Source organism: Capra hircus, chromosome 22 (assembly GCF_001704415.2).
Source record: "Capra hircus breed San Clemente chromosome 22, ASM170441v1, whole genome shotgun sequence".
Taxonomy (NCBI): Eukaryota; Metazoa; Chordata; class Mammalia; order Artiodactyla; family Bovidae; genus Capra; species Capra hircus.
In genome coordinates this window covers 6,909,175-6,923,057 of record NC_030829.1, presented here as the reverse complement: position 1 = coordinate 6,923,057, position 13,883 = coordinate 6,909,175, and the positions used below count along the sequence as shown (strand labels likewise).

At 44.7% G+C, this 13,883-nt stretch overlaps 1 protein-coding gene across 1 annotated transcript in view; it reads left to right on the top strand.

The window, feature by feature from the left end:
- Nucleotides 1,179-13,883, top strand: part of DYNC1LI1 (dynein cytoplasmic 1 light intermediate chain 1) — a 53,759-nt gene continuing 41,054 nt past the window's right edge. Inside the window, exons 1-2 of the mRNA XM_018038355.1 lie at nt 1,179-1,433; nt 1,626-1,699. Coding sequence (XP_017893844.1) covers nt 1,288-1,433; nt 1,626-1,699 — 220 coding nt within the window. The 5' untranslated portion in view covers nt 1,179-1,287. The remainder of the gene's footprint in view (nt 1,434-1,625; nt 1,700-13,883) is intronic.

Sequence of the window (13,883 nt, the reverse complement as noted above, 5' to 3'; positions counted from 1 at the left end):
GTGTGATAGTGCAGAAACTGGAAGGGGTATGTGTTTTAGTGGAAATCTGTGCAAGTTCTAAAGGCCTCCAAGTAGAAAAAAAAAAAAAAAAGACCACATAACAAAGGAGTAGGAATCAGAATGGCTTTGGATTTCTCAATGACAGCACTAAAATCTAGCAGACAAGGGGTAAAGGCCTTAAAAAACATAAGGGAAGATAATTTGCATCCTAAGAATTCTATACCCAGCCAGACTATCACTGGGTATAGACTATCTGCATTTTCAAACAGACTAGGTGAGCTGGCTATCTTCTGTTTGCTCTTCCTGATCCTTTCTCTATCCCTTTTTGTGCTCAGATAGGTAAACCTGCATGGATTCCTTTGCTCGAGTTCTCTTGCCTTTTGGCTTCTATTGGCTTTGGCAAATGTGACACTGGTGGGATACCTCAGGGCAGAAGGAGAGAGGTCAGTGCTGTGTTCATTTACTCAAAGCCACAGATCTTGCTCATCAACACCTTTCTTACCGCTGCAGCTCTCTGGATTCTAGTGAACATTCCTTCCTTCTTCCCTTCAGCCCTAAATCTTCCTGCTCTTGCTAACCCCATCTCTTAAGATCAACACCTTTATCAATCATTCCTTCATTAAGCTTTCACCTGGACCTTGATTGAATACAGGTCTCCCAAAACATAGCCATACCCGATTTTTTTTCTCTCATAAAACCAACGGAGGAAGTTCTCCACTAAAATACGAAAAAAGACACAGGAATGAGGCAAACAGAATCCGCACAACAATGGCGAAAGGAGACTGCAGGATGACGGCTGTGTCTTAGGTAAACAGAACAACCAATTCTAATTGCAGCAGCCGGGACAGCAGTGACAGTGCAGGAATTTCACACCCGCTACGAGGTTTGTGGACCCGAAGGTGGGGGCGGGAAGAGAGAGAATGAGAGAGAGAGAGAGAGAGAGAGCATTGTTCCCCTGACACACCCCAAGGCGCCCGGCTGCAGCCCAGGACTGCGGGAAGGGTGGGGGTGGCGGCGGCGGCAACCAACCCGCAGAGCTTAGGACTGGCGCTGCGGCAGGGCGGCCGGCCGGCTAACCTGCGCAGGCGCATTCCCCGCCGCGCCGGCCAGCCTGCAGCGCACGCGCAGTTGGCCCTCTCTTACTCCTTCAGTCCCTGCAGAGCCTGGGTCCCACCCCCACAGGCCCCGCCCCGCTCCCGTGCGCCGAACGCTCCATATCCGGGTTCCCGCCGCCGCCGCCGCCGCGCTCATTCAGCTTTGCCGGGAGCGGAGTGATTCCCGACCAAGATGGCGGCCGTGGGGCGAGTTGGCTCCTTCGGTTCCTGTCCGCCAGGAATAACCGCGACTTACACAGGCGGCCCCTTGGCCAACGAGCTAGCGTCGGGCAACGGCGGCGCCGCGGCAGGCGACGACGAGGACGGACAGAACCTTTGGTAAGGATCGCACCTCTCCCTGGTCCCCGCCGGCAGCGCCGGCCCGGGGATGGTCCAGGGTCGCGTGCCCGCCGGGGCTCGGCGCCCGGCCCAGGCCGCCGCGTTCTCGGCCGCCCCCGTCCGGGCGTGGAGGCCGGGGCAGCCCCTCCGGCGCGGGGCCCCGGCCTGAGCGTGAGCCTTGTTCCCCGCCAGGTCCTGCATCCTCAGTGAGGTCTCCACCCGCTCGCGCTCCAAACTCCCCGCGGGGAAGAACGTGCTGCTGCTGGGTAAGTGCCCCCACCTGCTCCGCCCTGCGCGGCGTCCTCCCGGGCCTGGGTCCGGGTCTGCCCGCCGCGCTCTGGCTGGCTTTGTGCGGACAGCCTGGCCCGGCCCCGCCCCACCTTCCGACCTGTCGCTGACAGCTGGGGAGGAGAGAGACTGGGACCCCTGCCCCGAGGTCTGCAGGGACCCGCCCTCCCCAGAACCCGTCTCCTCCCCTGGGTGTGTGTGGGGGTGGCCCTGACAGCCTCCCCTGGGAAGGACAATGCGATAGCCCATCGGAGAGAGCTCGTGGCTTGGGCTTTACGTCGAAAATAAGGACGGTTTTTCTTTCATAACAAAAATTGGTAGCAGGAGGCTCTTCGCCAGAGTTCTGTTGCAAATAGCATGCCATCAATATTTAATAGCAAGCTCTTTGTGTAATTGACAGACGCTATAAAGGAGACCTGGTAGTTGTGATAAATGTTCTTATTTGAGTCAGTTTTTATAGGTACAGTGGGCTCGTGTTGCAGCTGCCTTTTTCACTGACACCTATAGGGCAGTAAACAGCTCTCTTGTTCAGCACCTTTGGCCAGATGGGTGTAATAAGGAGAAATGGTCTAATGTGTCCTGATTGATCTATATCCCCTCTACTCTCCGGGAGTTAGGTATTTGTTTCTTTACTGAGTCTGCGGGTGGACGTGGAGAACAATTCACAGGTTCACATTTTTGCAGGCTTAGCTCCAAAGTCATTTAGAGGAGACATTTCTTTCATACTCTTTCGATGTGAAGATTTGGTTTGGCTCATAAGATGACGGTTAAATTTTAAAACTTTGGTATTGATGCCTCAAGACTTTTTATGTGCATTTAAAAACAGGAAAGGAAACAGAATTCAAATCTATTTGTCAGGGTCTGCTTTTAATGGGAATGTTTAAATAAAAACATTATTTTTCATGAACTGCTGCCAGTCTGCAGTGTGATTCTTGACATTAATTAAAGTTAATGAAGCTATTTGAAAAATTAGTATTACCTTTGTTTTTAATGTGATTGAAAGTATCCACTGCGGATACACCTGGGTTCCCTCATGGCCCTATCACATACTAGTCCTATGATCTGAAGCAGGTTCTTTGACTTCTATGACCCTCAATTTCTTCTTTCTTAAAATTGACATTATAGAAATAATACCTACTTCTTATTATGGGGACAACTGAGTGAGATAATGTTTGTGAACTGATAACAGCCCAATGACTCTTTGTGAATATCTTAAGTGGATTAGAAAATATCTTTATTTTAAAAATTGAGTTAGTACCTACATAAGTGGTAATATAGGCCAGAGACAGAATCCAAAAGCAAAAAAAAAAAAAAAAAAAAAGGAAAAAAAATCCAGAAGATGTTTTCAATCTACTAGCTTAAACAAATTTCTATTAAGTGCTTAAACTAAAATGTACCTAACACAGCTTGACCTCATTGAGGTGGGTTGTATTTTTAAATACTCTCAAGACTTTTCAAATGCTGCTGCTGTTAAGATCCTGATTTTTGTTTTCATTTTAGAAGTTTTTCGCAACTAATCCTTAGTGCATTAGATGTTACTTACATGGTTCTGTTTCTAGTGAAACAAAAGTGACAGCTTTGTTCATTTCTTGATGTGTCTAATTTGCACTGAGGTTGCACCATGCGTTTTAAACCCTTTTTTAAACTTGTCTTTGCGTCAAAGACTGAATATAATTAGAGGCCCTAGACTTCCATCCCTCCAAACTTAGAATAGATTGTTCTATATCTTCTCTGCTGTAGAATAGATTCCTTTTATATGAGCTTTTCCAGCTCCACCTGATACCAAGTTATGCAAGTTTATAATTAAAAAAATTTTTTGGTGGGGGTACTATTTCTACTGGGATTTCATCAAAGTCCTTTTCAACTTTGGGAAAAAGCTGACAACAGATTTTTATACTGATTACATAACCAGGTTTAATTTTCTGGAATACCTCTTAAAGATTTTTTTAATCACATTTTACCATCATGTATTATGGCTGCCTTCAGTTTATGCTGGTGGAAGAGAAGAATGTATAAATGGGGATTGTGGTTTTCTTTGTCATGAGTTTGAAGGTGCTAGGCAAAGAATGCTTGGCTCTAGTATGTCTTTCATAATATGAATTATGGTGATCTCTGGAGTCCCATATTTAAAAAAACCAAATCTGAGACTAAAAGGATTTTACATTTCCAACTTATATGTAAAACAGGAACAGTGATCAAACATCATATATCCTGAACACAAGTGACAGTTTAGCTTTACCTTGCTCTGCAGTCTACCCTCCCACTGCCTGGAGTGGAAGGACTCAAAGCTGGCAATATTTGCCTATGTGTGAGCCATCCTCAACACATTTTCTTTTCTTTCTTATTTTAAAACTTTTCATTGGAGTATAGTTGCTTTACATTGTTGTTAGTTGCTGTTGTACAGCAAAGTGAACCAGCTGTACATATACCCCTCTCTCTCGTAGATTTCCTTCCCATTTAGGTCACCACAGACCATTGAGTAGAGTTCCCTGGGCTATACAGTAGGTTCTCATTAGTTATATAACTTGTATATAGTAGTATGTGTATGTCAGTCCCAATCTCCCAGCTCAGTGCAGCCTCCCCTCCCCACTTTGGTATTGATTGGTTTGTTCTCTACATCTGTGTCTATTTCTGCTTTGCAGATAAATTCATCTGTATCATTTCTAGATTCCACATATAAGCAGTATTACATGCTTTTTTCTCTTCCTGACTTCACTTTGTATGAGTCTCTAGATTTATCCATGTCTCTGCAGATGACGCTATTTCACTCCTTTTAATGGCTGAGAGTTCATCAGGGGCTTCCCTGATGGCTCAGATGGTGAAGAGTCTGCCTGCAGTGTGGGAGACCTGGGTTTGATCCCTGGATTGGGAATATCTCCTGGAGAAGGAAATGGCAACCGACTCTAGTATTCTTGCTTGGAAAATCCCATGGACGGAGGAGCCTGGCAGGCTGTAGTCCAGTTCAGTTCAGTTGCTCAGTCATGTCTGAGTCTTTGCGACCCCATGAATTGCAGCACGCCAGGCCTCCCTGTCCATCACCATCTCCCGGGGTCCACCCAACCCATGTCCATTGAGTTGATGATGCCATCCAACCATCTCATCCTCTGTCGTCCCCTTCTCCTGCCCTCAGTCTTTCCCAGCATCAGGGTCTTTTCCAGTGAGTCAGTTCTTTGCATCAGGTGGCCAAAGTGCTGGAGTTTCACCCTCAACATCAGTCCTTCCAATGAACACTCAGGACTGATATCCTTTAGGACGGACTAGTTGGATCTCCTTGCAGTCCAAGGGACTCTCAAGAGTCTTCTCCAACACCACAGTTCAACAGCATCAATTCTTTGGCGCTCAGCTTTCTTTATAGTCCAACTCTCATATCCATACATCACTACTGGAAAAACCATAGCCTTGACTAGACGGACCTTTGTTGCCAAAGTAATGTCTCTGCTTTTTAATATGCTGTCTAGGTTGGTCATAACTTTCCTTCCAAGGAGTAAGCGTCTTTTAATTTCGTAGCTACAGTCACCATCTGCAGTGATTTTGGAGCCCACCAAAATAAAGTTAGCCACTGTTTCCACATCTATCTGCCATGAAGTGATGGGACTGGATGCCATGATCTTAGTTTCCTGAATGTTGAGCTTTAAGCCAACTTTTTCACTCTCCTCTTTCACTTTCATCAAGAGGCTTTGTAGTTCCTCTTTACTTTCTGCCATAAGGGTGGTGTCATCTGCATATCTGAGGTTATTGATATTTCTCCTGGCAATCTTGATTCCAGCTTGTGCTTCTTCCAGCCCAGCGTTTTTCATGATGTAGTCTGCATATAAGTTAAATAAGCAGGGTGACAATATACAGCCTTGGCGTACTCCTTTCCCAATTTGGAACCAGTCTGTTGTTCCATGTCCAGTTCTCACTGTTGCTTCCTGACCTGCATAGAGGTTTCTCAAGAGGCAGGTCAGGTGGTCTGGTATTCCCATCTTTTTCAGAATTTTCCACAGTTTATTGTGATCCACACAGTCAAAGGCTTTGGCATAATCAAAGCAGAAATAGGTGTTTTTCTGGAACTCTCTTGCTTTTTCCATGATCCAGCGGATGTTGGCAATTTGATCTCTGGTTCCTTTGCCTTTTCTAAAACCAGCTTGAACATCTGGAAGTTCACGGTTCACGTATTGCTGAAGCCTGGCTTGGAGAATTTTGAGCATTAGTTTACTAGTGCATGAAAGTGAAGTCGCTCAGTCGCGTCCGACTTGTGACCCTGTGAACTGTAACCTACCAGGCTCCTCCGTCCATGGGATTCTCCAGGCAAGAATACTGGAGTGGGTTGCCATTTCCTTCTCCAGGGGATCTTCCTGACCCAGGGATTGAACCCCAGTCTCCTGCCTTGCAGGCAAACACTTTAACCTCTGAGCCACCAGGGAAGCCACTAGCGCATGAGATGAGTGCAATTGTGCGGTAGTTTGAGCATTCTTTGGCATTGCCTTTCTTTGAGATTGGAATGAAAACTGACCTTTTCCAGTCCTGTGGCCACTGCTGAATTTTCCAAATTTGCTGGCATATTGAGTGCAGCACTTTCACAGCATCATCTTTCAGAATTTGAAAGAGCTCAACTGGAATTCCATCACCTCCACTAGCTTTGTTCGTAGTGATGATGCTTCTTTTTTTTAAACATAAATTTATTTATATTAATTGGAGGTTAATTACTTTACAATATTGTATTGGTTTTGCCGTAAATCAACATGAATCTGCCACAGGTATACACGTGTTCCCCATCCTGAACCCCTGTAGTGATGCTTCCTAAGGCCCACTTGACTTCACATTCCAGGATGTCTGGCTCTAGGTGAGTGATCACACCATCGTGATTATCTGGGTCATGAAGATCTTTTTTGTAAAGTTCTTCTGTGTATTCTTGCCACCTCTTCTTAATATCTTCTGCTTCTGTCAGGTCCCTACCATTTCTGTCCTTTATCGAGCCCATCTTTGCATGAAATGTTCCCTTGGTATCTCTAATTTTCTTGAAGAGATCTCTAGTCTTTCCCATTCTATTGTTTTCCTCTGTTTCTTTGCATTGATCTCTGAGGAAGGCTTTCCCCTCTCTCCTTGCTATTCTTTGGAACTCGGCATTCAAATGGGTATATCTTTCCTTTTCTCCTTTGCTTTTCGATTCCTGTCTTTTCACAGCCATCTGTATATAGTCCAGGGGGTCACGAAGACTTGGACACGACTGAGTGGCTTCACTTGGCTGGCATCGCGTCGTGCATGCGCTCCGCATGTTCTTTACCATTGCTCTGCTGATAGGCGTTCAGGCTGCTTCCATGTCCTGGCTGTTGCAGATAGTGCTGCAGTGAACACTGGGATGCGTGTGTTGTTTTGAATTATGTTTTTTCTGATACGGGCCCAGAAGTAGGATCGCTGGATCATATCTCAAAGCATTTACGTACAAATCTTAGTCTGCCTCCTCTGCCCCTCTTCCTCCCAGCTTCCCCAAACTGGGGTGTAGATGTGAATGCTGATTTGTGGATAAGATACTGAATTTTAGAGAGCTGTTCAGTGAGTTTTCCAAGGCCACACAGCTGTAAAGACCCTGCCCTCTGATTTTGGTAAGGATTTTGGACTTTTGACAGAAATTCCTTCAAGGGAGAAAGTGCCACCTACTCTTCCTACCGCATAACTTTTTAAAAAGGCTATCTTGGAGTGAAAATACTAATAATTAAAGTAAAATCCAAATATTTGTTGGATTCTAGGATGTAGCTTCTGTTGTCATGGTGTTTGTGCTGAAGAAGTCATTCACTTACGTCTGGCCCCTTGTGAAACCCAGAAACACTCTGGCGTTAGCATTCAGTCATTTTTGCTTGAAAGATTTTGAGAGTAAACTTGTCTGTTCTTGATATTAAAAGGCAGAACTTCTTGTGTATGTTTTTAGTAGGATTTAACTTACAAATGGTCCTTTTAATAACATTTTTCTTCTTTACCCTTACTGTTTAATCAAACTTTACTACAGTGATTGTAGTTATATGAATTTTAATAGCTGCTGTTGAGGGCACTTTCTCTGTGCCTTGGGTTACTTAACCATGTTTTGATAAGACTACCTAAGGAAAATAACAACAGCAACAAATTTATAGGCACTTACGTGTACCAGGCACATTAGGATTGTTTACATACCGAGATTATCCCTGTAAAGATCAGGAAAGAAAGAGCTGTTAGGTAAATTGCCCTGAGGTTACATAGTCAGAAAGGGGCAATGTCAGGATTCTGAACTGTGCAGCCTGGCTCCAGAGCCAGTATTCTCAATCTATACACCGGGCAGTTTCTCTTCAAGAAAAGAAAGCTTTCTTTGTAGGAAAAGTAAAAGATGTTTAGCAGTTATTAAGGAACTTTCTTTGGTTCTCCTGATGTAACCTGCCTCACTGCAAAAAATCTCATTGATAACGATTAATTGAATTAATTGTCTGAAGATACATACGTAGCTTTGGACGCCAGCGCGGTGCCTGGCTGATAGGTGAGACATTAGTATCGCTTCCTGTTCTGAGGCCATCGTGAATTAATGAGAGTAGTTGGCTGGCCCATGTAAGCCTCACCTTTCTCATCTGTAAATTAAGAGACTTGGATTTGGTGATCTCTGAAGTCGTACCTCCTCTGATATTCTATAATTATTTCTAAGTGTAAAGCTTGTGGATTGTATATTTTTGAAGAAGTGTTTTGAAAACATGGTGTAATTGTGTTTAAAATAATAAAGTATTTCTTTGTATATGTGGACGGTTTGATTCCACTCAGGGAAGAAATGGAGTCTGCATTTTTTACCCCTGAAGGCATTACTAGTTCAGGATAGTGTGCAGCCAAAAAAAAAAAAAAGTCTCACAAAATACTGAGCATTATCAGAAATAAAATTCATTTCTTTTATGTTTGAATTATTGCAAGTAGTAGGCCTCAAGATACACATTGGACTAGAGATCTTTTCAGGGAAGTAACTTGTCGAGGAAGTGAGTGGTTTTCTGTATAAGGGCTGACTCTGAAAAGAATGAAATTGTCTAGTCAGAAACTGTTTAAGAGAAAGTGGGATTAAAGATCCCCGAAGTTGTATGGCTTGTGAGAAACAGGTTTTTGTCCTGTGGGTGGTGTTTTCTGGCGTGCTTGCCTGTAGGAATGGGATATAAGGGACAGTGCTGTCACAGCTATGCTGTTGGGCTGTAATTTTCAAAGGGTTAACAAAACTATTGCCTATTATGTTACTGTTGCTATACCATATACCAGATATAAAGTGTTTTGAGAGTCCAGTGGCATATTGGTATTTTATGGTGGTCAGCAACCTATCAAGGCCACATAGTAAATAATTTAGGCTCTGGGAGCCATATGGTCTCTCTTGTAGCTATTCAGCTCTGCCCTCGTAGCCCCTAGACAGCCATAGAGAATACATTCGTGGATGGAGGTGGCAGTATTTAGTAAAATTTTATTTACAGAAAGAGGCAGCAGACCAGATGTGGCCTTTGGGCAGAAGTTTGTAGCCCCTCTTTTTAGAATGTTACGGGTGTCAGTTTCATCAATAACACCAGGAGCCGGTTAATAGAGCTTTCTGGTTAACCGAATAATATTTGGCCCCTAATGGGTGCTCAGCAAATAACTGTTGGATGAATGTTGACCATCTTTTGCTTAAAGGTTCATTGTTATACCAGCTAGAGGTATAGTCTGAACACAGGTTTAAGAATTGTCAAGAGACGCTCATCTATTTCCTTCTTGAGCTACTGTCAAAAGCAAAACAGAGCTGGGAGAAGTACAGATGCCAGGCGGTAAGACATGAAGGAAGATCAGCAAAACCCTTTGAGAATGCAGAACGGGAGCCTTGGGTTAGGAAAAGGAAAGATCCAAGTTGAGCATGGGACTGTGTCCCTATTGAGTGAGTGCTGGGTTCCTGCTAGTCCAGAGGTTAAGACTGTGCTCCAGTGCGGGGCGTGGGTTCAGTCCCTAGCTGGGGAGCTGTATCCAGCATGCTTTGTGGTGAGGCCGAAAAGGAAAGAAAGAGACCACGGACTAGCCTTTGGGGTCCTTCTTTTGTTCGTAAAGTGAGGGCAGTGGCCGTTAGAAAAACCTCACAGGTAAACTCTTTATTCATTGTTCATCAAGCATTTGTTAGAGTGTGCTGTGCACAAAACGCTCTGCTGGGTTGTCTGGAGAAAACCAGGCTGGCTAGGACTTGGTCCCTGCCCTCCAGGAGCTTGTGACCTCCAGTGGGGAAGGACTCACGGCATGTGGTAAAAAGTCAGCTGTGTCAGTCTGAAGTAATTGCTAATCAGACTACATAAGATTTTTGTGGGAAAGGTGGTGTCTGAGGAAACTTTTGCGAGTAGGGTGGGGAGGGGGCACCGCAGGCCGGCGGGGGCCTGTGGCTATAGCTGAAGGCCTGGTGAGAAGTCCCGAGCTGCTCGGGTGGGGGCCCTTACCCAGAGGCCCCGGTGTCCGAGTCAGCCCTCCCGCCGCCTGTGGGCAGCGTGCAGCCCCCTGGCCTTTCAGGGGAGAGTGTATCAGATTTCCTGGGATTCAAAGAACTAAAATGTGTAGCACACCTTCTGCTTGTTTTAAGTGATAAGAGTAATACATGTTTCTTGCCAGAGAGAAAGAATACTTATGAGTCAGAAAAATGAAAATAACACGTGATCTCACCACCTGGAAGTAATCAGTCTTCATTTTCTCTATGTATATATTTGTTTTTTTAAACAAAATAGGCTCATACCTTATATTTTGAAATCAGATTTTTTTTTCTTTTTATGTATCGGAAGGTGTTTTTTTTTTTTTTTTTTTTTTGGTGTGGTAGTGGATTCCCCTTTAGTGACTGAATAATACATATGGTTCTGTCATAAAATTATACTTGATGGGTAAACAGATTATTCTTGTTACACCCCATTTTCCGCTTACTAGGTATTATCTTTGGGATAAACTCCCACAGGTTGAGTTGCTGCTGCTGCTTAGTCGCTTCAGTCGTGTCCGACTCTGTGCGACCCCATAGACGGCAGCCCACCAGGCTCCCTCATCCATGGGCTTTTCTAGGCAAGAACACTGGAGTGGGGTGCCATTGCCTTCTCCAATGCAATACTACTCAGCCACAAAAAAGAATGGAATGACGTTTGCAGCGACGTGGATGGACCTAGGGACCATCATACGAAAGGAGAATGATCCTGATACACGTGCTCATACATGACACCACCCAACAGGTGGAGTCCAAAATACGGCACAAACGAGCTTACTTCCAGAACAGAAACAGACTCACAGACACAGAGAACAAGGTGACCACAGGGGACAGGGTGTGAGAGAGGGGCAGATCAGGAGTTTGGGATTAGCAGATACAAACTGCCATATCAGTATATAGTGTGGATAAACAACAGGTTCTATGGAGAGCATGGAAAACTATATTCAGGATCTTGGGATAAACCATAATGGAAAAGAAGATGAAAAAGTACGCACACACATATGTAACCGAATCACTCTGCTGTATAGCAGAAACTAACACAACATTTTAAATCAACTATACTTCAGTAAAAAGTATTCTTTTAAAATCCAACTATTGCAAAGTATTCCTAACTAAAAATAAGCCACGTATAACTTTTACAGCGTGCATGAGCTGTTAAAGCACTTCTTAAAATCTTCTCTTTCCTCACAGAGTATGGGTACAAGGTAAAAGTAAATACAAAATAAAAGTCCTCAACGAAATCCTGAACAGACCAGCAAGTTCACGGTATCAAATATTAAGACAGTAAAAGTCATCTCGAGAACTACTAATTAGTAAGGGAGAACTTGAAACAGTTTATAAAGTACAAAATAAGAGTACTAATAAGCTAAATGAGATGATGAGTTTAAGGTATTCAATTTTACAAATGGAATAACCAAAGTTTCAGCTGTTTCTTTTCCCAATCTTAAAAATTTCCTTTGATCTTAAATAAAACCAGCAATCAAAGAATCTTTAAAAAGAACTCCCCTGAAAATGCCATTTAATAAACTAAAGTATTACCATTTGGGACAATTTCAGAACACAGATACCTATTATATGTGGAAAAATGAGCAGTACACAGAAGTGGCATATGGCGCCTGCACATAAAAGGACTTCAGTCCTTATCACATAAAGGAGATCTGCATCTCTCCTGTGAGATTCCCATGTTGTTTCTATATAGAAACAATGTTGAGTCGAAAACTGATCTAACCAACGGCTTGGTGGAAACCTGTGGTATACTATTTGTCAGAATTCATTGAACAGGTGTTTCCTGAGCACCTCCTTCATATGCAAAGCTGAATATGTGCTGGAAGGGATGAAAGCATGAGAAACTCTCGTAGGCTCCAGACCTGTCCCTAGAAGGACTTAATGCTGTCATCTCAGCACTCACCAATGGAAAGTATGTACCTTCAGAGTCTTCTTGAACATTATTAAACCGTAGTCTCAGAAGGCTGTCCTGTTCTACGTGTCCCACCATCAGTGTGTGCAGGCACTTGTTTGTCCAGCACCATTGGTGACACCAGGGGCTGTTCATGTCCATCTTTGCCTCTCTGGTAGGCAGGTTAAAAACTGGCATATTAATTTAAAGGCAGTTTAGTTGTAGAATACATACTCTGCTTGTTCATGAAGAACTGTTGCATTAGGGTGACTTTGACCCTCTGGAGCCTAGGAACTGTTAATACCATTGGGATCAGCATTTATTGGCCCTGGTGAGTGTTTATTGCATTGAACTCAGTGTTGTTCAGTTCAGGCCTAGTGAGCGGAACGGTAAAGGATAAGTTTTGCTTTTGCCGTCACCTAGATGGCCGAATGGTGTTCACAGGTGGGGCTAGGACCAGCTGATGGGGTGTGCTGTGCCTCTTGCTCGAGTCTTCTGCTGGTGCTTCTCTCTGGAGCATGCTGCCTGTCTTGTGGAAGAGGGTGCACAGCTGAGCTGGGATTCAGGGCTGGCTCTCCACCGCACGCACTCCTCGACACGCTGGAGGGAGGTGGTCTTGAAGCAGTGGCTGCAGACCCTATGGCTGGTTGGTAGCTTCTCCCTGTCTTTGCTGGCTGAGGCAGGGGAGAGATGCTCTTTGCAGACAAAGAGCAGACCAACCCCCCAGCCTGCTTGGGTCATCCAGGTAACTTACGGAAGCCATGTGGACGGTCCACGCCCAGAAGTAGCTCCGGTGGTGACTGCGTGTGGCTCTTGTCAGCAGAGCTTTCAGATGAAATAGGATGATTTATTTTTTTATTTTTAATGAAAACATTTTTGGCTGTGCTGAGTCTCTGTGCCGCACGTGGGCTTTCTCTAGGTGGAGTGCTCGGGCTTCTCGTCGTGGTGTCTTCTCCTGTGGAGTGCCAGCTCTAGGCTTGGTAGCCGTGGTGCGTGGGCTTGGTTGCCCCGCAGCGGGTGGAGTCTTCCCGGACCAGGGATTGAACCTCTGCTCCCTGCGTTGGCAGGCGGATTTTTAACCACTGGACCACCAGGGAAGCCCAGTAATTCATTTTCCATCATGCAAAGCCAAATCAGAGGTGCTCATTTTACAGTGTTGGTGTCTTACTCGGATAAAGAAGGAATATGGCAGGCTGGAATTCTCTGTTATGATTAGTATCATGATGCTGTGGACCATAAAGTTTCCAACGGAGGTATGTGGAAGTGTGAACCAAAGCTCTGTACAGAAGGCAGGCGTCAGAGACACAGCCTGTGCCCAGCAGGGAGTGTGCTGTGCTTCAGCCTTCCACGGCAGCAGGAGAGGAAGCTGGGAGGAGAGGGAGGCAGAGTGCTGCTCACGTTTCCCTTTCTCACCCCTGTCTGTCTGGAGGTGAGGGGACAATGCTAGAACCTGCTGCCTAACAGTGACAGAGAGAATAGAGTGGAGGAGCATTGCTGGACTTAAATCCTGACCCTTCCTCAGCAAGTTGCTTAATCTTTCAGATTATACTGTTTACCTTTGAGGATTAGTGTAAGGATTATGTGAGATACTGTTTGTAAACGCTTCAAACATTGGCATACACGGGAAGGGTTCAAGTTGTTCCTAACCTAGTACAGTGTGTACTTAGGTTTCAGCCGCTCAAAAGTCATGGTTCTGTTTTCTTTTTAAAAAAACACCAGTGTCTAAGAAAAACCCCAGTGCGTCATATCACTGATGGAGAAGGTATGGATTCTGATAGTCCTAGAACTTAAAACCCGTCACTGTAAAGATTGGAGATTGTCT